This window comes from Petromyzon marinus, chromosome 26 (assembly GCF_048934315.1).
Source record: "Petromyzon marinus isolate PM22_M1 ecotype Great Lakes invasive population chromosome 26, UKy_Petmar_22M1.pri1.0, whole genome shotgun sequence".
Taxonomy (NCBI): Eukaryota; Metazoa; Chordata; class Hyperoartia; order Petromyzontiformes; family Petromyzontidae; genus Petromyzon; species Petromyzon marinus.
In genome coordinates, this window is record NC_133692.1 from 8,499,883 (window position 1) to 8,524,822 (window position 24,940).

At 42.0% G+C, this 24,940-nt stretch overlaps 1 protein-coding gene across 1 annotated transcript; it reads right to left on the bottom strand.

Annotated features, from left to right (window-relative positions):
• Window positions 1-561: 561 nt before the first annotated feature.
• Window positions 562-22,973, bottom strand: ALKBH5 (alkB homolog 5, RNA demethylase). Its single transcript, XM_032960887.2, has 4 exons — window positions 21,985-22,973; window positions 17,644-17,724; window positions 14,941-15,096; window positions 562-12,937 (listed from the first exon to the last, which is right to left on the bottom strand). The coding sequence occupies exons 1-4, from the start codon at window positions 22,950-22,952 to the stop codon at window positions 12,766-12,768; spliced, it is 1,377 nt and encodes a 458-aa protein (XP_032816778.2). The 5' UTR covers window positions 22,953-22,973; the 3' UTR covers window positions 562-12,765.
• Window positions 22,974-24,940: the final 1,967 nt, after the last annotated feature.

Below are 24,940 nucleotides of genomic sequence, written 5' to 3' on the forward strand. Positions count from 1 at the left end.
CTTCTACGTGACTTTACCGAAAGAACCAAGCAATAAAATAATACAAATATTTATTGTTTTATATTTTTATTATTTTATTGTTTCCCTTCTACGTGACTTTACCGAAAGAACCAAGCATATCAGGAGGGAACTTATGATTTTCAAGTCTCCACCTCCCCCCCCCCCAACACATTTGTCAATAACAGTGCCCTGAAATGAAAAGTACGTGATGGTTTGGGAAAATTGTCCTTCATAGCAGAGACAAGTGACGTATTGGAAAATGGTCCTTCTTCGTAGCAGAGACTCTACGATAAGCCATTTACAATAAACAATGACTACTATATTTTTATTACTTAAAGTGCAGTGCTATTGTTCAATTGTGTTATGTTCCCTCGTGCCTCACTGTCAAAAAATAATCACAATTATTTTCGTTGCTTCATTTTAAAAGATACAAGCAGATTCACGGCACCACGCACGACTGCCTGCACACAAACTCACAAACTCGTGCTGGTCAAGGGCCCGAGAGTAATATACCGTACACACACACACACACGACAAAATCAACGAGCCAGTTCACAACAGTTAATTAACTTAACTGTTTATTCGCCAAACACTTTGGTGTCATCTCAAAAAATAATTTAAAATATTACTGTAATAAAGCCTTCTCTTGTAATGAAAGAACGTACCAAACCATAGTCATTCTTAAAACATTGTAATGAGTGTTTAAAGCTTAAACATAAAAACCCCACGAAACCCGTTTGTGTGAAACTCTACAGCGATGTACAGTAAATATACACGTTATCTCAGAGATAATTATTGACTGGCATGAAGAAACGCTGAATAATAACAGCTGGCTTATTATGCATACCCAACACAGCGTATTGCTGCCCATGTACATCCTCTAAAGATCAGATGTTCTCCTTCAAATTCAGTAATCTTTGTGCATGCACAACCAACACAAACATTATATAAGGCTGTTGTTTTAAGTATTGTATATACCTTTCATCAGTGATAGTTATCTACTGTAAGTTGACGATATAGTGAGGGAAAAAGTATTTGATCCCCTGCTGATTTTGTACGTTTGCCCACTGACAAAGAAATGATCAGTCTATAATTTTAATGGAAGGTTTATTTGAACAGTGAGAGACAGAATAACAAAACAAATCCAGAAAAACGCATGTCAAAAATGTTATAAATTGATTTGCATTTTAATGAGGGAAATAAGTATTTGACCCCTCTGCAAAACATGACTTAGTACTTGATGGCAAAACAATCACAGAGGTCAGACGTTTCTTGTAGTTGGCCACCAGGTTTGCACACATCTCAGGAGGTATTTTGTCCCACTCCTCCTTGCAGATCATCTCCAAGTCATTAAGGTTTCGAGGCTGACGTTTGGCAACTCGAACCTTCAGCTCCCTCTACAGATTTTCTATGGGATTAAGGTCTGGAGACTGGCTAGGCCACTCCAGGACCTTAATGTGCTTCTTCATGAGCCACTCGTTTGTTGCCTTGGCCGTGTGTTTTGGGTCATTGTCATGCTGGAATACCCATCCACGACCCATTTTCAATGCCCTGGCTGAGGGAAGGAGGTTCTCACCCAAGATTTGACGGTACATGGCCCCGTCCATCGTCCCTGTGATGCGGTGAAGTTGTCCCGTCCCCTTAGCAGAAAAACACCCCCAAAGCATAATGTTTCCACCTCCATGTTTGACGGTGGGGATGGTGTTCTTAGGGTCATAGGCAGCATTCCTCCTCCTCCAAACACGGCGAGTTGAGTTGATGCCAAAGAACTCCATTTTGGTCTCATCTGACCACAACACTTTCACCCAGTTGTCCTCTGAATCATTCAGATGTCCATTGGTAAACTTCAGACGGGCATGTATGTGCTTTCTTAAGGGGGACCTTGCGGGCGCTGCAGGATTTCAGTCCTTCACGGTGTAGTGTGCTACCAATTGTTATCTTGGTGACTATGGTCCCAGCTGCCTTGAGATCGACAAGATCCTCCCGTGTAGTTCTGGGCTGATTCCTCACCGTTCTCATGATCATTGTAACTCCACGAGGTGAGATCTTGCATGGAGCCTAGGGCTCCATGCAAGATCTGATCTCTGTGATTGCCAATAAGGGTTTTGCCACCAAGTACTAAGTCATGTTTTGCAGAGGGGTCAAATACTTATTTCCCTCATTAAAATGCAAATCAATTTAGCGTTTTTCTGGATTTTCTTGTTGTTATTCTGTCTCTCACTGTTCAAATAAACCTACCATTAAAATAATAGACTGATCATTTATTTGTCAGTGGGCAAACGTACAAAATCAGCAGGGGATCAAATACTTTTTTTTCCCTCACTGTATCTAACACCACTGTCAATGTTTTAGGTATATTCCCTCATGATGAAAACTAAATATCAAATGAGGTGTGAAACCTCTTCCAAACAACATTTGTGAAATATTTAAAGTACTCAGTAAGCAAAGTATGACACGTATTTCTACGAGCGTAAAAATCAGATATATATTTTATGCAATGACAGGGTTTCAAAATTCAACAATCATTAAGGTGGGTTATACTTTGTAAATGACCTGCACCAACTAAAATACGAAATCTACACCCAATAAAACAAGACTTTGTAGCAGTTCTATTTCACCGGTAGTATGCACACTTGTGTTGTAATGAGCATGCCTCCTCTTACAAAATAAAAACACCACATAAATGTTTATTTATTGAATTGCAAGACCAAGATAGATGTAGTTTATTCCATTTTAATTACAGGTATTTTTTTTTACTAATCTGCAATGGCATTCATCCCACATTAGCCGATGCAGTTATTTTTAAAGACTGTTGAGTATTTTAATCTCAGCAAGAAAGTTAATTGAGCAATTTCTTTAAGCCCAAATGGCAACTATCACTGCATAAAATGACACTCGCAGTCCATTACGTTATCATAAAATGTCTTGAGAGGTTAAGAATGCTCTTTGTGGTCTTGTCTTTACAACTTTGCCTAAGGGAAATTACATCATTGCGGGGAGTTTGCAGGCTGATGTAAAACATTTAATCTAACCCATCTCCTTTACAAATACGAGTTTGTTTAAACAGAAAACAAGATGCATTTGTGTTAATATAAACTACAAAATACAAACATGTAGCAACAGTCTCGGAATCAGTTTGTATTGCAGAAATACGTTATAGGTTTATGTGCGCCCAACCAAAACATACATAAGGTTGTTCTGTTATACAAAATTCAACATGCCATCGTGATATTTTAATACATTGACAAAGTATTTTAACACCACCACTGTCAGTGTTTGGCTGTGATGATCAAAACGCATTCAGGTTTACGTAGAGTTTCGCCGCCGTTGTGTTGTCTCCCCTGATGTGTTTTGGGGATGTACTGTGTGTTGTTCAGCATGTCCAATGTTTCGCTCCACGTGCTGTGGTGTTTTAGGAACTCAATTTGAAGCACCTGGAGGGAAACGTCATTCATGTCAGGCCATACAAAATGTTAACTCCAACACACCTCGTTCAGCAGCTTGCATAAAAAGTTGGACGGTCAATTTCTACAGCCGCATGAACAACATCTGTGAAGGAATTAGCAAGAGTGCATATCTGCAAAAAAAATAGGGACGGTGATGTAATTTTCAAACTTAATTGCAAGCCAAAGCTCAAATTATGTGAAAATATCCACAAATTATAAGGGATTATACCTACTGAGAAACGCATGCATTAAAATCGATCATTATGTATAATTTAATGCATTTTAATGTCTGAACTCACCGTGTTTTAGATATTTGCAAGTGACCATTACTTTCTAATGCAAGTGCACTGCAGAGTAAATCTTATTTGTAGGAACCAGCTAAAGATGAGTGGGTATATGAAGATGGTAAAAAAGTAATTTACCAGAGAAGACCAAATTTTGCTTTACAACACAGGAGAAAAAAGCAAAGAATATGGTATCTTATTCTTGGTTCTTTCAGTAAAGTCACGTAGAAGGGAAACAATAAAATAATAAAAATATAAAACAATAATATTCGCACGACGTTTCGACTGCAACACAAGCAATCATCATCAGGTGGGAAAACCACAGCAAGAAAATTTGAAAAAAGTGACGGGTTTTTTTTACGTTAGCACCACGGAGAGCGATTTGGCAGTTACTCAGATGGACGAGTCCATCTATGTTCGGAAAAGAGGAGGGGGGAGACGAAAATAATGGATGCGGTCTGAAAGCCGCCGTAAGCGTGAACAATCAATTAAGACCCGAAATGTGTTTATCAAATCCTCTCATGGTTCTCTGCAAGCCATCTGGCTACCATGAGAGATTCGTTCATGAGGCTATTCACATATAGAGAAAATTTCAACCAAGTAGATGGATTCTGGCTTAGCAATCATTGGAAGGATTTGATCAACCATTTCGGGTCTTAATTGTTCACGCTTATGGTGGCTTTCAGACCGCATCCATTATTTTCGTCTCCCCCCTCCTCTTTTCCGAACATAGATGTACTCGTCCATCTGAATAACTGCCAAATCGCTCTCCGTGGTGCCAACGTAAAAAAACCGCCACTTTTCAACATTTCTTGCTGTGGTTTTCACACCTGATGATGATTGCTTGTGTTGCAGTCGAAACGTCGTGAGGATTTTATTGTTTTATATTTTTATTATTTCATTGTTTCCCTTCTACGTGACTTTACCGAAAGAACCTAGAATAATAATCCCTGCAGTCACGAAAGCTAAATCAAAATATGGTATCTATTCAGCACCAACATCACTGTAATGTTTAATGAACTTTGTAACTTCATATTACATTCCAAGTGAGTGTTTATAAAGGGCCAAGTACTGTAAATACTTTTCACAATTACATGTATTTTGTGCTACAGATAGTTTGCCAGAACTGGAGTATATTATTGGAACCAAGACCAAATTAAGTGTGAATTTTGCCTTGTATGCAAGGAGGGGGGTAAATATTGTATATGCATTATACTCAACTAAAATTCAACACGACACTCAAACCCTACCATCATGTGTATTCTGTCACAATACCGGCAGAGTTGGCTCACATTAAAAAAAAAAGTGGCATTGCAATAACAGACTTTTTGCCCACAACGCTCCAAAGGATACTGTCATCAAAATAAAGATTAGGGCATGGTGTCTATATTTAAGAAACACAAACAATCCATCTGCCATTACAACTAAAGGCCAGTTTGACCAATGGCACGTGAAGCTCAGCCAGATGCTGAAATTTAAACTTACCAGAGAATTGCACACTACATTCTTGTAAATGCTTTAAATGTTATGCAGCATTGAGCTAGAATCAAGTATTGTGTAAGTGCTAATCTGCGACTGACACTAAACCACCAAATTATTGACCTTTGCAAGCTATTTATTTGCATTAACATAGTAAAAAATAACACTTTGTTGCAAGTGTAACATAGCAGTTGGAAAAATATGACTTTCATTTAATATCAAAACAATCCTAACAATATCTTTAATATGTAATGTTGTACAAATATTTATTGAAAAGGTGTTTGGCTATGCCTCCCAACAAAACAAATCGAGAGCTAGTGTAAACAGCAAAAAGTCAACAACCAACTCCTGACCGGTAGTCTGACATGGTACATAACTGGCCACGTATTTCATATCTGCATGCAAAGCCAGTTTCATTCAGTCGTAACAAAAAAACAGTTTTATTATTTTCAACAAGCAATTTTTGTATAAGTCTTCTTCACCATGTTGGTGCTGTTTACATACATATATTTAAACGTATGCATGTTATGTGTATTTCACATTCATGTTGAAAACCGTTAAATAAATGTGAAATCTATTAAAACAATAAACCAAAACACAAATGAATGACTGCACAACTTTTAAACTGAACCGACATAAATGTCCATAAAACATTTCAGCTCGTATTTTTCTGTATACTATAAAAATGTGAAACAGCTTAACAAATACAAGTGTACATGAATAGTTACAAATAATAAATACTAGATTTTCCATAAATTTGAGTGTGAAAAACAGCCTCCCATTAAACGTCTTAGAAACACTGCCATGAACCAAGCTGCTGGTTTGCCACCTTTGGACATGTAAATAAACGCATTACTCTCTCCAGCATTGCTTCATAATACATTGTTTGGGTCAGATGGTATGAATAAAATGTGTTGTAAACCCTCCTCCACTCAACACGGTCAATTAATAGAGTTATCACGTGAACAAAAGCGCCAACTTATTACTGCTTCAGCACACCAATGTGTTGGAGGAGCAATCTCACAACATTTAAGTGGGTGTGAAATTTTGCTGCCTGATGATGCTGGTGGTAAGTATCAGCAAAAAGTCGTATTCATTTTAATGTTGTGAGATTGCTCTAAAACACCCCGGTAGTGCTGAAACAGTAATAATTAACATTTGTTCACCTGACAACTTTCTCAATTGGCTTTGTCGGGTGGAGAACGATTTACAGCACACATTTTAGTTATGAGATCAGACTCAAAATATGAATTTGGCATTATATCTGGTCGTGAAAGCCTATGCGTGAAAATGTCTCCAGCCTAGTTTGCAATCTCAGAATCAAAGTTTGATTTAAATGGAAAGCATTAGTTGCCAAACAAAACGCAGAACTTTTGTTTATATACAGTTTGTGATTGTCAAGGGACAAGATAAGTCTATGTAAAATGCAACAACAAATAAATTGAGGACATAAATCTTATTTATATAGATGGGATAAATTATACATTGTAATGTTTGCCAGTTGACCTAAATTGTTCAGTGTAAAGAATACACAGTGACGATAACATACAGATATGAAAACAGACATTGTTGCAATGAAACTAAATTAAACTCTGGGTGTTGTAAAAAACTAGTTTGGAAATCTAAGTGGTCAGTTCACTCCCCTGAGCCAATTTGTATGAATTGACAGTCGAGTCATGTGGTTGCCTCAATCTGAAATCTTTTGTAGAGTATTGTTCAAAACAAATATTGCGTGACAATTTATAACTTAAACCTCAAACCATATTAACATTAACATATATCAAAACAAACACTGTTACAATGTAATTTAAAAATATAATCTTGATTCGTAAAAAAATATCGTGTTGGACTATCATCTGGTCGAATTAGGCCAAAAATGTATTTATGTGAAGTATCATTCGGGACCATGCACAGGCCCGTGCCTACTATTGGTCATCATTGATGAGACTAAGTTGGTGTAATGGAGACGAAATGAATGGTAAAATTTAAGTAAAACCGACATTCTGACGCTAATAAAGCAAGTCTGCTGGTTTATACAGACAATTACATAAGGAAACAAAAAACAAATGCCATCTGTTGACTGTGCAACAGCTGAACATTTCAAACCCTAACACCCCTATACTTATAATGATGCCTTGTGTTAACATGGCTGGGTGGGTCAGTACGTTGAACCGATGCCAGTGTCAAGGCACTTTGCTAAACACTGTTGAATTCTTCTAAGGTATGAGGATGGGCGACTCAAAGTGGAAAAACTTCTCGTGAAAAGAAAAGAGCTTGATGTTCTCAGCGTGAACACCAGTACATGTTTTCACACGGGAGGAACTTCACATAGCAATGTTGGCAAAAGTGATATCCCAAACGTTGTCCAAATCAATATCAAATGGGGATTAATGCGACTGAAAAAGTAATGGTTGTACACAAAAAACCTAAGTAAAAACAGTTTGTGATAAGATAAAAAAAATAAACCGAATTAACCACCTAAATGCACAAAGAAAAGGAAGTTGTCTCGAGTTGTGAAAGTGTAGCTTTCGGGATCATTCTTAAATGTGTTGTGAGACACTGATGGCAATCGGGATTCCTAATTGACTTCACTACATCGCTGTGTGCCTTGGTACCAAATTACATATTTGGGTTATAAACATGAGCAATCTGAAATTTATGACAAATTTTGTAATTATTTTGTGTTCGACTTTAAATTGTCACTTTCCACTTGTTCCTTGTGAAAACTTGGAATTAAAATTCCACACGTCCTAAACCGTCACACCTATATCTATCACACAAGAGTTTACACGTATTTGGTTGGCTGCTGCAAGCAAATTGTACGAGAGTTGTAAACTAATCTTTGCAAGTGCACTCAAATTTACATGACATAGGCTGGAGTTTGATGAAAATGGGACCAACACTAATTGAACAATTATATCCTGCTATAAAACAAAATATGCACATATATTAGCCTATACTTTGTAATAAAGTGCACATTAGTTTACATAACAAAGGGACAACGTGTGCTTGAAGGGACTAACAAAACCTGTTTGCAGCATACTTGGCTTAACCACCAAACTGGAAATGCTTCAAAACCAAACACAAAGGGCAGTATTTTTGTTTCTGACCACAACCCCCCAAATTAGTATTAATTTAAGTTAAAGTGCAAGACAGATGGTTACCACATCTGTAGAACTAATGATACCTTATAATACAATGGGGGAACATATGAATGTTTGTTGGAGGTACTGAGAGAGGTATGTGACATAGTAAACTCACAGACTCGATGACGTTGTAAATAAAGACTTATTATATTGCTTGTCGGCGGCTGAGGATTACAGAAGGATTTTGGTAACTTGGATCCCTAAGGGGATGCCGCAGGCGCCAACACAGATGGAGTCAGGAGATTCCAAAAAAAACAGTCAAGTATTGATCTGCCATGGGGTCTGACAAAAGTTGCTCTCAACGTGTGGACATTTGGTGGGATGGAAACCCATTCAAGATTAATTTTAATTTGGCCAACAGTTGAAAGTGTACTTTTTAATGAAGTGCCAGGGGTTTAACAGGTTAAATAGATTTTAACTTTTAGCAATAACCTCAAAATGTGTTATTTCCTACACATAACCACGACTTTCATTCTCTCATGGAACAAAGTGTCTATTCAGACATCAGCCGGAGAACTATTTAAATGATAACATTTTGCCAACATTTTACCCATATATACAAATTCAGACATATGGACACAAACAGAACAATAAGTGCCATAGCACAGTAATAAATAGGTATGCACAAATGAACCTGGAAACTTCCAAGTCACCACTTGGAGCCATGGAAACTCATATCCTACAAGTCCAAGCGGTCATCAGCACAGTGGCAGTCAAGACATACAATTCCCGGTGTTGCGTCCAACTAGTTTTGCAACTCATAAGACACCCATTTCCCATCATCTTCCTTCCTCAATGTGCAACTCTGGTAATTCAGAATAGACCACAGACTATTGGACTCAATTCACAAAATACAAAGGAGGCATCACAGCAATAAACTCCGCTACTCCTGAAGTGGTTGTCTGGCTCGGGCCCAGCTTGGTATAGAATTGTATTTGTTGCACTAGTTCTTAACTTATTTTCTCTGGCCTTCTTCATTGATGTCATTCATAAGAATCTCTGGATTAAAATTGCAGAGATAACAGGAGTTCAGCTTCACTCACCATTGACCCAACATGAGTGGTCAGGTGGTGGATGAATCACTGGAGGTAAGAATGGGATATGTACACTCGCATATTTGTTAAATGGTTAAGGCACTAATTGTTGCTGTCTTCTGTCTCCGAGTATGAATTTGTATACTATATAATTTTGACACACTACTTGTTCCGTAGGATTTTACTGATAGTGTGTGAGAGTAGCTGAATTTCATTATATGGGAGTGCAAGTGTCATTCAGACAGTAAAAACATCACTGCTGATAGCCTGGTCATAGCCAGGGTGGCATAAGAATATCTAGAATGTATGTGATAAAGACCATGCTCGGGAGAACTCAGAAAACGTTGCTTTGAGACAATGAAGGAGAAAATGAAGGTCAGTGTCAGCATGGAGTAGGAACTTGACAGAACATTTCAGAAACAATGGGCAAGAAGTGTCGACCCCCAACTAATGCGCCAAGGGATACCCAGAAACGTTCACATCAATAACAAGTTTGATGATAAAAATCTCAAACAGCCACCCACTGAGGATGCACAATACTTAAATCAAATATGAAGGTCATAGGCGACGGTTCTTAGCATCCAATACGGCATCACGCACCTGGAGATTGTAATCCCAACATATTTATAGCATCGTTCACTTTTCACTTAGCACCGTGTATACCTTTTCCCCCCATCTTCAAATATCTGTATACATTCATACCGAGAACAAAAAGCCCTGAATATTTCAGGGAAGCTTGTTTCTCATTGAATCCTGGACGACCATGACCTGGTGTAGCATTACAAACGAGCACAAGCTTGGTTACAATGTTTTCAACATGTGCAGTGTAACTTTCATTGACATGGCACAGATACTGGGGTCAATCGTAACGTTCGACGGATTTGGCCACTTTTTTAAGTCAAAGAGAACAGTCAACAAACTTCCACTACACAACAATCATTCATTTTAACCAGGTAAATTCTTACTGGAAATCATCACCTCCTGTGACCTGGTATTCATTGTTACGTGAATATTTCCCACAACTATTTACAGCTAGTTTTCAAAATCTTGAAATCTATGCTTTCACCAGCACAGTGGCCTTCTTTTGCAAACAATGTCACAGCATGGCCTAATTTTTCACATGCCGCAAAATATATTTTTCACTTTTCATCAAAACATGTGCTTGGGCAACTTCTATAATTAACAAATGGAAGTTCAAACCAAACGATCTAGTGCACTGAATTCTACCAAACACATGTTGAAACAAAAAAATCACATTAGGCAGCACGATCCCCTCTGCTGAACACCTTTTGCAGAGAAATAACGTGATGCTGGCCATGTGACAGCACAACTCTATGGGTTTAGTGGCCGTGTTTTTGTTTTGTCCTCTGTAGGAGGGGACTACCGCTGCAGGAAGCTACCTATTCAGAATACTCACACCTACGTACGCAGGCGCCGACATTGAAAAATTACAAACATTAACGATTTTTTTTAATCCAACCTGGTCTATTGCACAGGTAATTAAAAGTGCCCAACAGCCATTAAATTAGGCGAAACAAATGTTGCCATGCACACGTGGGGGAAAATCCTACACTGGGAGCCAGTTGTTAATGAAATGCATATTCAATTCAGCGGATGCAATCAACTTGTGATAAGAGAAAAATATATTCTCATGCTAGTTGCATTCTTCTTGATGCTGTATGCAGTGTGAATTATTTTGTCTGACCAAATTATCCAGAATTCGGCTGATTTGGTGATTTGTTGGGTCATTCAGATCTCAAACTAATCAGCGTTGAGCCTGGATAGTGCTTGGATGAGCGACCACCATGCACGCTAGGTTATCATAGGCAGCTGGGGGGCTGTGCTACATGGTGTTCAGCATAGGCCAGTGCAGCAAAGTAAGTTGTACTGTAATTCTATGTTCCTATGTCCATGCTCTCCGCCATCACCAACTCACACCGACCAGCATGGTGATGTATGATCATAAAACCCCCATAAGCCAATTTGTAAAAGGCATGATCTCATCCTGCAGTTTACTGAGAAAAGACCTGTGCATGTCCTTCGTTATACGTGCTTCATTTTTCGCCCACTTAAAGCCTGGTGCTGTGACCTATGGCATGAGGTATACACAAATAATTATTATAACTCGGGTATATTTGTCCCCCCCTACCCCACCAAGTATCTATCAATTTGCACCATTTCACAAGTGGGAAGAGATATGAAACAGTCTAGGCGATTGTGTTGCCTGTTGGAGCATGAATATTCCGAAATGCCCATGTTCGGAGGCACAGGGGGGATTTTTTAAAGTTCCTAGGTCCCCAGTTAAACAGCAACCACATACAAGGGCCCTGAGCATTATGTAACATGTTGGAAGTTGAAAAGTCATGCAAACAAGTAAATATTATTTGCACAACCTTGAATTACGTATCACTACCTTTGGTAAGTGTAGCGATGAATCCTGCAGTTTCAGGAGATATGAAGATTGTACAAATATAATAAGTCACGATAACAAAGACTTTTAAATTAGTTGAATCAGGTGCTTCTAGTCTGCACCAATTAAAAATGCCATTGGCCAAAAGGAAGTGGAAAAATCAGTGCCATACATGGCTGTCTCCCGAGCACCTACAGTGGTGTTTTGACCACACCACTCAAGGTAATCAATGCAAGCCAAGTCAGCTGTGCCGTGCGGTAGAGGGGGAATAGAAGTGACTTGCACAAGCTGCTTGTGCATGACATTGACATCCTCGGCTAACAAAGACATATAACTTTGGAAATAATACAATGCATTTGTATAAACATACGGAAAAATCAGTACAGTATCGAGTTGTTAGGAACATTTCTCTTTCCACCTTACTCACGAAATAACCGATTTTAAACCGAATATAACACTGGCTTTTATATAAAAACAATTTAAACTTTGTCAATATAGATAACTCCCTTATAAGGAAGGTTTACAACATTCTTGTAACACTGCATCCTATCAAAAGATTAAAAAAAAAAAAATGTATTAGAGTTTACATGCCTTAACATTCATGCTACTGAAAAGTAACAAACCTTTACAAATATCATCAACAAAACACTCAAAACTTGTATCAAAAGCTCCAATAACATTTCCCCTCCACATGCCATTGGTAAAGCCCTCATGCTCTGACCCTGTGCTGTAGTTGCTCAAACGAGCATAATCTATTATGTATTAGTACCAACTGCTGCCCATGAGGGGCGAAGGTCAGGCATGCCATTTCCTATCCTGTAGAGAAGCCGTGACCACCCACCTACCTGGGCACAACGCTTAAGCCAAAAAAGGCCAAACCTGTCCCGTCCTCGGCTCGAAAGGGCCTTCTTGCAATGCCACTGCACGGCCCACCAGCCATGAGCTATGCGTGCGCCTCCTCTGTCTTCACACGCGCCGCCTCTTGCCGTCATGCGCGGGGCTTCCCTCATCCGAGCTGCTGCCTGAGTGAGCGAATGGGTCGCCCCTTTTGGGGCGACTGCCCGGAGCTGCTCGGTGCCCACTCTTGCGCTGTGCCGCTCGGCGGTTCTCCTCCTTGTCCATCTCGAGCATGCGGGGCCTGCGTAAGGCACAGCGACGCGGAGTGAACCACGTGAGAGCAGAGCGACCGCACTCGTCTACAAGCAAACACGTATTTCTTGGTTCTCGCGGTAAATTCACGTAGAAGGGAAATAACACAAGCAATCATCATCAATTCTAGATTTGAAGCTTTCATCATCAGGTGTGAAAACCACAGCAATATTTTTTTTTTTTTTAAAGCAAACACGTGTTGCAGATCCAAGGGGCTTGCAGGGTACAAATTTCGCCACACGCTACAGTGGGCATCTTCAGGAGTTCAAGTGAGGAATCTCACCTCAATCTTAAATGTTGTCTGAATTGTTCCAATTAGCCTGCTGGCCCCAGGATTCCCATCATTGGATAGCGACTGGCTCGTCACTACCTCTATTCTGCTGGATTCTTTGTCCTTCGAATTCCTGATGATGCAAAAGCTTGAGAGAATCAACGTTCAATATGCGGCCTCATCTGGAAGACCACACCTGCATTACAAGTGACTCTAATATTTACGTGCTAATTGTAACCTTACACGAGCTCTAACCTCCTGAAAAGGAAGCACATGTGGTCGCATCTGAGTGCAGGGGTGGCCAAAATGCTTTTGGACGGCTAGATAAGGATGGAAATTGAGACTCCCTCTAAGGCCCCCTTGGCCTTTTCTGAAGTGGCCTTTGTATCTGAGGCCCAAGGCAAACTGCCCCATCTGCTCCTTTTTTCTTCAGTCCAGACTGTACGCAAGCATAACTCTATAAAGGAGCAACTAGAAGCCAATTAATAAATATTAGCCTCCCTTCACCTCCTTCACCAGAAACTCCCACGATAGACAGTCTGGGGCCCCCAAGACTATCACTCGGTGACGGTGAGGCTGCCAAAGGACAAAACCTCACCGATCATCCAATTGCACCTGGAAGGTCTGCTAAGGAATCGCTTTTCAGAGCACGGTACCTTGCATGTCATGCTTTTAATCTAATCAAAGGGAATGTCTCTCACATAGGTTCTGTCAGATGTAGCACAATGCTATATACAACGCATAACTAGACGAGGAGAGGCAGAGGACAGTTAATCTGCAAATTGGATAACGCGCATATGGATAATCGGGGTAACTGCAAATTAAATTATGTATCTTGTCGTATGAGTAACAGAAAACAAGTTAATTGTGCATGCGTGCGGACGTACTGCAGGAATGAACTCAACTATTTAAACTAAACTATTTTAATTTTACCAGGTTAGGCACACTGATATATATAAAGTAAAACCTTGGATTGCGAGTAACTTGGTCTGCGAGTGTTTTGCCAGACGAGAAAATTTAAATAAATATTAATTTGACAAACGAGCGAGGTCTTGCAATACGAGTAGCACGTATACACTTTGTCTGCCGAGCGTCACGTGATCACAACTTATATACGAGTGCTTTGATATACGAGTGCTTTGGTTTACAAACAAGTTTCTGGAACGAATTATGCTCGCAATCCAAGGTTTTACTGTAGCTGTTTTCAGAAGAGACCTGGCCACATATGATATTTCAAGGAAGTGGTTTATCATGTGGACATTTATAGCAGTCAAATCATCTCAAAACATTTGGATTCTAAATGTGGATGGAAAAACCGGAGGACCTGGAGCAAAATCCACACAACCAGGGAGAACATGCAAACTCCAAATATACAGGCATCAGGGTCGGGATAGAACCCATGACCTCCTGCATACCAGGCGAGGGAATTAACACCTTGCCACTGCGGCAAGGGCCTAAGGTTTCATTTCCAGTTCTGCTCGCACTATGGGTTAACATTTTTTGGAGACATCTGAGAAAATGCAACTCATGGATTGCCATTGCATGTCAGTAGCTTCCACTGAGTATATATTCTGTATAATGTACCACAGCAGCTAAGCTAAGCTGTGTACGGTAACATCTGGATAGGTGGCTGTACAAAAGTGTGCGGTGTTATATCTGGGCATTATTACATGCGAAGATTATACAAGTTATTGCTGCAGATGAAAACTGCAAGTAGTTACCAGTGTGCCTCATGTGGCGCCGCTTTCCGACGCGATGTCTTGCGCTTGCGGGGCTCAGCCTGGTGATGGGGGTGGCGTGTGTGGGGTTGGTGGGCTGGCAGTGGGTGTGCGGGATGGTTGGCCAGGGAGTCCATCCGTGGCGCATCATCCCTAGTTCTGGGAAGCACATGCACGAACAAAAAGATTGCACAAGGTGTAAAAAAAAATTCAGAAATACAATAGGACATAACTGCCTGGTGGTTTTTGACATGTCCAGTTATTAGGTCAAAGGCAATTATACAAAGCCACAGAGATGAAGCTTGCAGAACCACCAGAGTAAATGTTATAGGGTAAGATTTATTGTGCACAATGATAAAATCTTGTTTTGGACTAATTATAGTACATAACGGAGTCCTGCATCGGGTTGGGTTAACCGGAGGTACTCATGGATACCCGCACAGTGTGTCAGAACTAAGTTGATTCCCGGATTGCAGTACATAGGTAAGTACTACCCTCTAGTATGGACTTTAGAGATTTTAGACCAGTTAAAGCATCAGAACAACTGGGCACAAACTGTATTCCATGAGCAGCTAGCGAAGGATGCTAGGTTTAGTGATGCGTGTTGTGTGTGTCGCTATTGTCAACTTTTCATCACATTTGTTGGGAAAACTGTTACGTTGTTTATATAGCATTGTTTTAGTAAGTTTTAGAGGGGCTTGGTTTGGCCCAATTTTTTTTATTTAGTATAGATTTATACTTAAAATTTTGATCTTTATTGTATTATGATTGCTATTGGGATCAAACATCGAAATGGAATTTTGTGCACTTTTTGTACGCAGCATGGACGGGTTGTGCTTTTTCTGTAGGATTTTATTATTTACGTATGTTATGTTTAGATGTGTACAATGAATTTTAGGTGTATCTTGTAATTTTATTGTTTGTTGCGGTTGAACCCAAATCAAGAGCCGAATGGCTCACAGGGTAAATCCTAATAAATGAAACTGAAACATCACTGCACTCGGAAAGCATTTTCGTTTAAATGAAGACATGGATCCAACCGATCAAAGTGAAGGAAATCATTATCAAACACGATCTATCAACTGCTGAATGAAGGCTTGCCGAAGTTGTTGCCAACCCTCAATCCATCGAGCTCCAAAATATGAGTTTATCTCATGAGCATCTTGTGCCTGTGTCCCCATTTGTCCGTCACTCCATTGTTAAGTCTCGATCATCATCCCTTCAGGTGAAGTCAATGATAGCTAGTTTGCATTTGTTCTCCAACTGATGTGTTCCTCTTAATGTCACTCAGTCTAATGCCACGGCATCCACTTCTCCATACTCCCTTGCACACTTTTTAGCTTTTGTTCCATTTTCTACGCAGTGCACATGTTTACGATCCCTACGTCATAAGTCAGGTTATATGCCGTAGTCATTATAATATCTAATGCAAATTAAAAGGAATCAATGCAGAAATGTGCAAAGAAAGCGTCAAAGGTGGACCTCCAGATAATTAGAAGTAAAACAAAGTTACGTGCAACAAGTTTGCTAAGCAAATTAAAGTGTTAGGACAACTATTAAAACACATGAGTATATATGCATATATACCTCCAGCAATTAGTGATGGAAGAGGGATCAAACTTCTTAAATGAGGTGAGCAGAAGCGGATTTGGAGTGCTTTTGTAAAACTGAATTTTATAATGAAAACCAAAACACTAAAGTGCTTATAAAGTTTTAAATCGGTGAAAATATCATATGATAAGTACAAAAATATACCTATGTACAACCTTTTCGTCAATCCACTGCTGGACGTATGGGTTATTTAATCGTATTTCACTACGCGAGTCAGCGTGGCTTGGTGAAGGCGGAAAGCATAGACGTGTCAGCATAGTACAATACAGCAATGGATATTGCTGGACTGGCCTCTGCTGCCCACCATGTAGCGCAGAAGCAGCCTACAACCAACTCATGGTCCACTTTCTCAAATTACCTCGGCTACAGAAGCTTTGCGCAGCAAGACTGGTGTTAATGGTGTTACGGCTGAGATATTCAAAACACAGACCGAGTTCTGGCCAAATAAGAATACCAAAGAAGATGGGTGAGTCCAACAGAGACCTGGGAGATGTTCAACAAGGAAATTGGACCGCACCAACTGTGTTCATCTCGCACTCACCGCACACATGGGTGTTGGCTGTGCACACGTATCTATAATAAAGTGAATAACAATGGCTCATTCATGGACTCTTGGCGTGGGTGGCAGGGACATGGTGGGGAAAACTTGATAAATTTGAAGCGTTGTGTTTTCAATGGTCATGAGATCTGAAACCAGACCATGTGACAATGAGGAAGCAATTTTTATCCTGTATATAAAAAAACTATTTAAATCGTTAAAAAACACATCTTGCAGAAGTTTTTTTAAGAGTTATTTTTACAAGGTATCTGGGCACATTTGGCCTAGATGCAGGCAAAAACTATTTTGCAAATGTCATCACTTACAGCATATGAATATGCATCCAATTGTTTGTTCGGTGTACTACAGTGGTGGGTGCCACAGTGTAATGAAAACTGTGCAGAAGGAAAAAAGAAGTAATCAAGCAAATTCAGTCATCTTGTGTCATGTTTCTCCGAGGCTCTACGGCGTAGTTGTTCTATGCGTTCAGCAAACCTGACCTTGCCTACCAGCAGGTTCTCACCGACATTTGTTGCACAATTCAAACATCCACTCACTTGCGCAAGATAATGACAGCTCTCCTCTGCTTGATGTCTTGAGGACGTATGCAGTGCGTGATTTCATCCGCAGCATACCCACTGAAACGAGATAAGGCACAAAGCCCACATATAAGCCTCTCCCCTCCCCAAGGCCGGTTAAAAGCTTTCCAATTTTGTCTCTCTGCCTACAGTTTGATACAGTACAGGTGAAAATGGTGAACTAAGTTTTATTTATGCATCCTGTCGATTCAGTGAACCTTTGCACTTCTATGGGACCTCAACAGGCACCAAGTCTGGACACAGGCACTGCAATGTGTTACCACAACTTTGCACCAAATGGCGGCTGCTGCTGCTGCTTATGCACGGAAGGAAAATTAATGCACGAATTAAGTCACTGAAGGTAGATGAGTATGTAACGATGTGAAAGCTCAGTTAAATTTACTCTCCTTTTCAAAACCACGAGAGACTATTTTGCAGGGTCCTTTCCTTCCTTTTTAAGCACAAGGGTTTGCCATATTAAAAGTGCATTCAAATTAAGCACAAGGTTTTACCATATTAGGAGTTAAATAGTATTTTACATGACAGTTAATTAGTTACGCAAATAAAGTCTTAAATACAACAGACATGCAGGATATTTTTAATACATTACAGTACCCCGGGGTTTACAGATTGAGGTGCACTTGTGGTGATTGCTATATCGGGGAGACAAAGCGACATGTCTCTGACCGAATTCGCGAGCACAAATCAGATTTGAAACACGGCAGAACGAATTCTTCTGCCGTGGCTGACCACTGTTACAACGCTGTGGGTGATCACGATATAGTGTTCTCCGATACCAAGGTCCTTTGCAAACCTATAGGTTATCATCAGAGATTTGTCCACGAGGCAATTCAGATTTACAAACACAGACACAATTTCAACCGAGAAGATGGTTTCAAATTAAGCAATCATTGGAAAGATGTTCTAAATCATACCAAACATGAAACTAATTTTCAATGGTAAAGTATATTTATCCAAGTAGTGATATACCAAACTTTCACAGCAGCTTATTTCCCTTCAAAACAACGTTTGTAAACTCCCCTCCCCCCCGTGTTAGGTGCTCTATCAGCACTTTATGCTTATTCATTTGTCAAAGCGTTTGGTTTCCTCCCACACAGCTTAAAGGACGCGACCTGGCTTGACTTTCTTAATTTCAACGCTGTCTTCGTGACAGCACGGTCCCTTCACCTGATGAAGGCCACTTGTGTTGTGTCCGAAACGTCGTGATTTTTGTTGTTTTATTTTTTACCTACGTGACTTTACCGAATAGACCCAAAGAGTATGGATACTTGCAGTCACGAAAGCTTCAAATCTAGAACATTGATGGGTGGCCATCTTTAAAATTTGGGATTTGAAAAATGACAACCACACAATGTTCCACTTTACCGAGTGACAGGAGTTTAACATCCACTTTACAGCAGACGGCAAGCACTCCATGGCTCATTTTTCACACAAATTTCCAAATGGGAATGTGAATTAAAATCATTACCTCCACAGAAATAGACCCAGTGGACAAGAGCAATTGCACATTTACTGCCCGGGCAGCCAAAGGGAATCATGAAAAGCAACCTCACTTATTGGTTGTTGGCATTTATGGCTTAACCTGCTGTTCTCTGGATAAACAAATTCCAAATAAGCTGAATGCCACCAAAAAAAACACTGGCTTTTGGCAAGCATAAACAGGGATTATTTTTATGCGTTTTCATTTATAGCCGGCAAACTTGTCAATTCAAGTCAATTACTCCGGGACATAAAAAATGATTCATAATAAAGGTTTTTGGGTTAGATCGCGTTATTTATAAATGTGTTGTAACCCTCCACCACCCGACACGGCCAATCAGCAAAAAAAAAGTGTCACGTTGACAAAAGACAAATAATTCACTACTTTAGCCCACCGGTGTGATGAGTGAATCCACAACATTTACAGTTTGAGTACGACGTTTCGCTGGTAAATACATCCAGCATCATCGGGCAATTCGCCAGAAGAGTAGTGAATTATTTGTCTTTTGTCAACGTGACACTTTTTTTTTGCTGACTGGCCGTGTCGGGTGGGGAGGGTTACGACACATTTATAAATAACGCGATCTAACCCAAACACCTTTATTATGAATAATATTGGTCGCGAAAGCCTACGTGTTAAACTCATAAAAAATGATGTCTGTTCCAACACCTGCCACGCTCATCATGACATGGTAGTATATTTTGACATTTTCGTGGATGCACTTAATGGGCCGTATTCCCTTACAGACCCCAAGTAGTCCTCTTCTTCTGCTCATGTGGACCCATCACCAAAACGACAACTATTTCAAACGAAAACAAACTCCCCCCACCCAACCCTTACTAGCAGGAGCAGTTCGTCCACCAGGGGCGTTGGGGGAGCCACCCCACCAAGCTGCTGGAGATGAGAAATTATTTTTCTAATAAAAAAACACTTGACTATAGTTTTGTTGTTTGCATTTTTTTTAAATGTAATGCTTCTTTTAACGTGAATTGCCTAATGAATATAACAATTTAAGTTGTTCATATTAGAAACCGCTGCAACACCAGTCTGATTTGTGCCTCGGGGAGGTCTCGGGACGGCTGTGAAGGCGTCCGAGTGAGAGATTTCCCTTCGTTCATTGCGATTAGTTTAGTATTTTAGCCACGCGGGTGAGACTCATTCAGGTGCCGTAAAGGCGCCCATGGCTGTACTGACGATGTCACAACGCTAGGTTGCACTGTGCAAATATAGCAGGTCACGGCCGACACGTGGGTGGGTGTACGACGGCATGTGGCCGCAATTGTACAGTACACGGTGTCTTGGTTGCCTTGACTAATTTGTCGAGTCGTGTCAGCTGATATTTAATTGTTCTTTAGGCTTTTGGCAGTGTCAAAGGGGTGGGGTGTAGTGTGGACTTGAGGGTCTTGGGGGCAGTATTTGAGTGCTGTTTTGTTTATGCCTACCGTTGGTAGATAAGACAGTTCTATCACTTTCACGGGAAGGCCAATAACATGACTCACAACAGCCCTACCGAGTGGAATTGTCAAGAGCCCCCACTGCTTACTAGTCTACCCAGACAACTGGGACAGCAGAGTTCATATCTATTTCAGTGTATGTATATACCTCATGTTGCCTGTTCAATACTCTGGTTCAGCCCCAATGCACCTAAAACCACCTTAGGATCCCTATCACTCCTCTTAGCAAGAACTCCAAAACGTCCCACCTCTCCCTAACTATACCAGAAATATGTATTTGCAACTAACACCAACTGTCCATGAGAGAAGACAAACACTAATCCTAAAAATCTTAGCAGTGTTAAGCATGGTGAAGTGTGACGCAACTGTGCAGGCTGAACACAACTACATTACCGGAAACTAAAACAAACAGTTGAAAGTAACATACTTTATACATCACGTGATGTAAATGGGCTACATTCGGAATGTGTAAATGTAGTTTTGGAAAAAAATATATATTATAAACTGGGGCACCCATCCTAGAAAACGCCCAGTAGAGGGCCCTGAATACCATTCAGTTACAGGAAATGTTACAAACTGAAAACAGCATACATGGGTACATTCAATTCACATGACTAGCATGCAGGCCACTTTGGCAATCTCTTGCAAAAAATATACGGTTCAATGACGGGGAATCAATATTACGAATTGACCACAATGAAATCCAGCCACTTTGCCTGCTAACATTTTTTTCTCATGTATTTATGAAGTGTTGTATCAATATTTGAATGACACTACAAATGTCAAGGCAAGAGACTAAGACACATCCTTGCTCGCTTTCCGTCCATTAACATCACATCACCAACAGCCGCAGACATCTCTGCAATATGCTTCTCTTAAGAAACCACGTTGTGCAGGGTGGTTCACTATCTCAGGAAATGTGTGCAGTATTGACACATTTAAGCATGCAATTATGGGGCAGATTAAAGTAACTTTACTCATTTTGCGCTGCCATTGGTGTAAAGCTGTGAACTTGCTACACACAATAAATAACTAGGTCTAATCTGTGATTGACCAGGATTTAAATACAGTGGTATACAATCTCACCAGTGCTGGCTCTGCATTAGCTCTGACCCATTCAGTATGGCCTTAATCGGTGGATTACCTTTGAAACCGTTGGCAAAAGCATGAGGCCTGCCCCTTCCAACGATTAAACTAAAATATTATCTGCTTTGCAGACACACAGCTTGCTATATCCTTGGTGCATCAAGACGTCCTCTTTCAGCAAGAGTCGGAATTACAGCGCGAATACAATAACAGCCTCTGGCAACGGTGGCATTTTGTGGTCAAAGCATCGGCCGCCGGCCCTCCAGGTCGCGCACTCGCCTGAGCACGGTGATGCAGCCGCGGGCCACGGGCACGGACAGCACGGGCTTGGACACGCGGATCGGCTTGAAGCGAAACTTGCAGCCGAAGCAGAGCGCCGAGTCGCTGAAGAAGGACACCGACACGATGGGCCGCTCGAAGATATGTATGGGGTCCACGTGCGACACGATGCACCCGCCGGGCAGGTAGTCGTTGATGACGGCCGAGTTGACGAAGCCCGTGGGCACCACGCCGCGCCGCTCAAGGGGCGCGATCACGAGGTCGCGCACCCAGCGAGGGATCTCGTCCACGGAGCCGCGAGGCAGCAGCCGCTCCTGACCGGGACCGCGGCGTTCGAGCTGCGCGCCGTACGAGTAACCCTCGCCGAAGAAGTACTTGACGCGAAGCGGAGCGCGGTCAACGGTGCCGGCGCGGAGCGCGCCCGCCTCGCCGCGCCGCACCACCTCGTCGATGCAGCCCTCGATGCGCGCCACCTCGGCGGCGGAGAAGGCGCTCACCTGGCGCACGCCCGTGCGCACGAGCCTCGCCACCTCGTCCTCGCCGTCCTCCTCGTCCATCGCCACATCCACAGCCTTGCACTCCTCCTCCGCGTCACGCTCGATCGCCTCTTTCTCCATCTTCACCTCGTCCTCCTGACGCTGTTGCTTGTCCGCACCGCGCGGTGCCTCTCGAGCCCGGGCCGCCGCTGTCACCGCAGCCGCCGCCGCCGCAGCAGCCGCAGCAGCAGCAGGAGCAGGAGGAGCAGCAGGAGGAGCCTCCATCTCGTCGTGCTCGAGGCCGCGTTCGCACAGCTCTGTGGCGGCTGTCTCGTGCTGTTTGTTACGCTGCTGCTGCTGCTCGTGCTGCTCGTCCCTCTCGTCGCGCTCGCTCCTGTGCTGCTGTTGTTGCTGCTGCTGCTGCTGTTGTTGTTGCTGTTTGTGACGGAGTTTGTCGCGCAGATCCCCGAACACGCGCGCCGCCGCCGCCATCGTTCCCGCGTGCGCGTTCTCCCCCCCCCCCTTGCCCCGCCCCGCCCCGCCTCGACGCCTTTTTACATTTCCCACAGCGCTCGCGCGTCCCATTGGCCGAGCCGCTTGGACGAGCACCTCCACGTGCCGGCGGCGCAGGAGCCAATCGCGGGCCGCGCACCGTCCATGCGATCTACGAAATGCAACCGGCGGACGAGGGGGGTTTTTTTTGGGGCCCCTCCCACGTTTGCACGTTTCGCGCATTCTCATTGGCCTGGCAGCGCGCACGTGGGCTCGCGCGCAGCCAATCGCGGCGGCGCGAGATTGCGGTAAGAAATTTCCGCCAGCGTTTACCGTGCTGCGAAGCGTGGCGATTCGATTCCGATTGGATTATTGGGGAAAACTCGATTCTAGACCCAACAGCGGAACGAATCGAACACCGATCGATTAATGAACAATTTCTATTCCCTCCCCCTCAACTTGTGCAACGGACCAATTCGACTCCAACTGGCACTGTGTTGTGTCCATTATCGATTCCCAGTTTTCTTCACTCGCATGTCGTCACTAACAGTTACAACAACAATAAAACATCGTCAAACGATTTAGATTTAAAGCTTTCGTGACTGCAAGGATTCATCTTCTTTGGTTCTTTCGGTAAAGTCACCACGTAGAATGGGAATAAAATAATAAAATAAAATAAGACAATAAAATTCTCACGACGTTTCGGCCACAACACAAGTAGCCTTCCTCTTTGGTTGTATTCGGTAAAATCACGTAGCTAAAAAATAAAACAACAAAAATCACGACGTTTCGGCCACAACACAAGCGGCCTTCATCAGGTGAAGGGACCAGGCTGTCTCGAGGACAGCGCTGGAGTGAAACAGCCTGGTCCCTTCACCTGATGAAGGCCGCTTGTGTTGTGGCCGCAACGTCGTGACTTTTGTTGTTTTATTTTTTAGCTACGTGACTTTACCGAATAGAACCAAAGAGTATGGATCCTTGCAGTCACGAAAGCTTAAAATCTAGAACAAGTAGCCTTCTTCAGGTCGAGGCTCAAAAGAAAGCCGTCCCTTGGTGTGGACCAATCAGTTTCAAGAACAATGCATATATTATCATTGTGTGTTTTTTGTTTGCATTTTGACTGCAGGTATTGTGGTTAATGCAGACATGAATCCTTGTAAAAAAAGGTTTCAGTTTTGTTGCCAGAAAAAAGGGGAAAACCCCTATTATAACCAAAGAAGATGTTTCGCAGTGTTTGTGAGTGCTGTGTTTATTATTTTCGCCCGGTTGGGGTCTATCCGAATTTTAGTCTCTTCTTTGAGTGTAGACAATGGCCGTATCTGAACGGGACTTGAACTCTGAATCCCGTCACGGCACTGGAGGCGATCGGTTTTTCCCACTTCAGAAGCCGAGCCGTGCCGCTGACGTCACACGCAACGCATAATTTTAGCCCCGAGCCAGAATCAGATTGTCATGTGAGGCCAGCGTAACACGTTTTCATAGTTGTCGACCCACGATCACATTGTTCTGTGAAGCCAGCGTAGCACGTTTTCATAGTTGTCAACCCAGGATCACATTGTCTTGTGAGGCCCGCGTAGCACGTTTTCATAGTTGTCAACCCAGGATTAGATTGTTCTGTGAGGCCAGCGTAGCACGTTTTCATAGTTGTTAACCCAGGATCAGATTGACTTGTGAGGCCATTGTGGCACGTTTTCATAGTTGTCAACCCAGGATCAGATTGTCTTGTGAGGCCCGCGTAGCACGTGTTCATAGTTGTCAACCCAGGATCACATTGTTCTGTGAGGCCAGCGTAGCACGTTTTCATAGCTCTCAACCCATACGGTTTACCCGTATTCTTGTACAGGAAATTTTAGTTTCCAGATCCATGCGGTGTACAGCCGTTTCAATACGGGCAAAAACAATTGCCTATTTGTGTGTATCCCTTGTGATGGGACTTTGTAGGATGAATGTTGATAGTTATAAGGGCACGGGGTGACCAATAAGGTCTG

What these genes read in the sequence shown, in the direction of transcription:
- ALKBH5 (XM_032960887.2), bottom strand. Translation starts at nt 22,952, where the DNA reads ATGGCGGCGGCGGCGCGCGTGTTCGGGGATCTGCGCGACAAACTCCGT. An exon ending in GCTGTCATTATCTTGCGCAA is followed by an intron (nt 15,097 to 17,643) that starts GTGAGTGGATGT and finishes TGTGCTTCCCAG; the next exon opens with AACTAGGGATGATGCGCCAC. An exon ending in GCGCCACATGAGGCACACTG is followed by an intron (nt 12,938 to 14,940) that starts GTAACTACTTGC and finishes TGCCTTACGCAG; the next exon opens with GCCCCGCATGCTCGAGATGG.